General features: G+C 41.5%; 1 protein-coding gene across 1 annotated transcript; it reads left to right on the top strand.

Moving 5' to 3' along the window:
* The first annotated feature begins 2 nt into the window (after positions 1-2).
* Positions 3-368, top strand: LOC107485272 (non-specific lipid-transfer protein 1). Its single transcript, XM_016105782.3, has one exon. The coding sequence runs from the start codon at positions 3-5 to the stop codon at positions 366-368; it is 366 nt and encodes a 121-aa protein (XP_015961268.2).
* Positions 369-660: the final 292 nt, after the last annotated feature.

The raw sequence follows: 660 nt of genomic DNA on the forward strand, positions 1-660 counted from the left end.
CAATGGCTAGCTCAACAATGCTCTTCAAGGTTGCATGCTTGGCCATGGTGTGCATGGTGTTGAACACCTCCATGGCCAATGGTGCCCTGACATGTGCCCAAATCACATTCACTGCTTCACCATGCATTGCCTACATTAGGAACCCCGGTGCCGCCGTTCCAGCACAATGCTGCAACGGCCTTAGGTCACTCAATGACCAATGTAAGGCCACGCCGGAGCGCCAGGCCGCTTGCCGGTGCCTGAAATCGACCGTTCTGAACGTACCCGGAGTCAATCTCCCGGCGCTTGCTGGCCTCCCTAACAAGTGTGGGATCAACTTGCCCTACAAAGTCACCCCTGCCATTGATTGCAACACGTATATCACTTAAACCCCATCTTTTTTTAAATTTTTTTTATTAATTTAATATTAATGGTAATTACTAATAAAAAATAATCTAGTTACAAACATTATTGTTAGTTGCTCATGCATATGGCATAGATCACTTCACGTGAAAAATTCACATCACTTGTCGCATGTGTGAATTTGATTCTTTAATATTTTAATTTTTCTTTTCAATCATGCGTGCATGACTAAATTATGTGAAAACAAAATTAAAGTGAGCTAACTAATATAATCTCATATCCACTTTCATTGGATTATATATATACATATTCTGCTCC

Source organism: Arachis duranensis, chromosome 4 (assembly GCF_000817695.3).
Source record: "Arachis duranensis cultivar V14167 chromosome 4, aradu.V14167.gnm2.J7QH, whole genome shotgun sequence".
Classification (NCBI taxonomy): domain Eukaryota; kingdom Viridiplantae; phylum Streptophyta; class Magnoliopsida; order Fabales; family Fabaceae; genus Arachis; species Arachis duranensis.